Below are 1132 nucleotides of genomic sequence, written 5' to 3' on the forward strand. Positions count from 1 at the left end.
CCTTGGTAATGATATTAGCTCTGATTATTACATCAGTACCACTGCCAAACCTCCTATATCTAGTTCGAATAATGATTATTATTACAATGTGAATCGAGTAAGTTTTTCTTTCAAACCGCACAATTTTAACGATTATTCTTAATTTTAACATACTTATCGTAATTCTCTTCAGCGTCCGAATGCAGCACCAATTTCTCGCTATGATCGTTTTAAACCAAATTTGCAATTATCAACCGCTGCTTCCCGAAGTAGTTCCACGGCATTTCCTGAATTTGATGGAACGTATAATGTTGTTAACGGATTTCAATATTATCTGAAACGACAGTATCACGAAGAGGAACAAGGTCCAACTGGAGCTAATGTCGGTTCATTTGGTTATATTGATCCATTTGGTATTAGACGAGTTATTTATTACAAAACAGATCCACAAACTGGTAGTTTTGTTCATCAAAAAAATAATAAGTATGTAGGTTTCGCGGCAACACCTTACGACGTTGCTCCATCATTACCTAATTTATATAAACGCAACTAAAGCTCTTTGAAGTAATACATAGCGGTACAGCTAGTACTTACACATTTTCCACATTTGATGTCAGAATGATCTTATTGATAAGTGAAATCCTATACTGAGATTTCATTCTATATGCTATAACTAACGTAAAAATGAAAGGAATTATGTACACTTTTAATAGAATTTTTATACATTTGAAATAATAAGAGAACTTACAAGGGAACACCCTGAAGTGATAATCACCGATTTTGATGAAATTTTGGTATACAGCGTGGCTCAGCTAAATGGGATCACTTAAATATCTGCCTTATTTGTTGTTGTATGAAAAAACTTCTGAGAACAAATTTACACTATTTCGAGAAACGGTTTCTTCTCAAGGTCATTTTTTTACGAAATTTCAAGGAAATCGCTATTTTCTTAAAATGGAAAACCCTATATTTCTTTTCAATATCCTTGTAGAGAGTGGGAAAACAAATTCAACGACCTTAATAACTATACCATTCTCATCATTCAATTTCGAGATATGTATTTGCGTCTGAAGGTAATTAAAATTTCCTAAGGATTCACGCGGTACACTGATTCACACATTCGTATCCAAACATAAGTCTTACCTGCTATTGG

General features: G+C 33.4%; 1 protein-coding gene across 1 annotated transcript in view; it reads left to right on the forward strand.

Moving 5' to 3' along the window:
- LOC108577459 overlaps positions 1-532 on the forward strand; it is a 13302-nt gene extending 12770 nt beyond the window's left edge. Inside the window, 1 exon segment of the mRNA XM_017940612.1 lies at positions 3-532. Within this exon segment, the coding sequence (XP_017796101.1) occupies positions 3-532 (530 nt within the window).
- Positions 533-1132: the final 600 nt, after the last annotated feature.

Source organism: Habropoda laboriosa, unplaced genomic scaffold (genome assembly GCF_001263275.1).
Source record: "Habropoda laboriosa isolate 0110345459 unplaced genomic scaffold, ASM126327v1 scaffold780, whole genome shotgun sequence".
NCBI classification, from domain to species: domain Eukaryota; kingdom Metazoa; phylum Arthropoda; class Insecta; order Hymenoptera; family Apidae; genus Habropoda; species Habropoda laboriosa.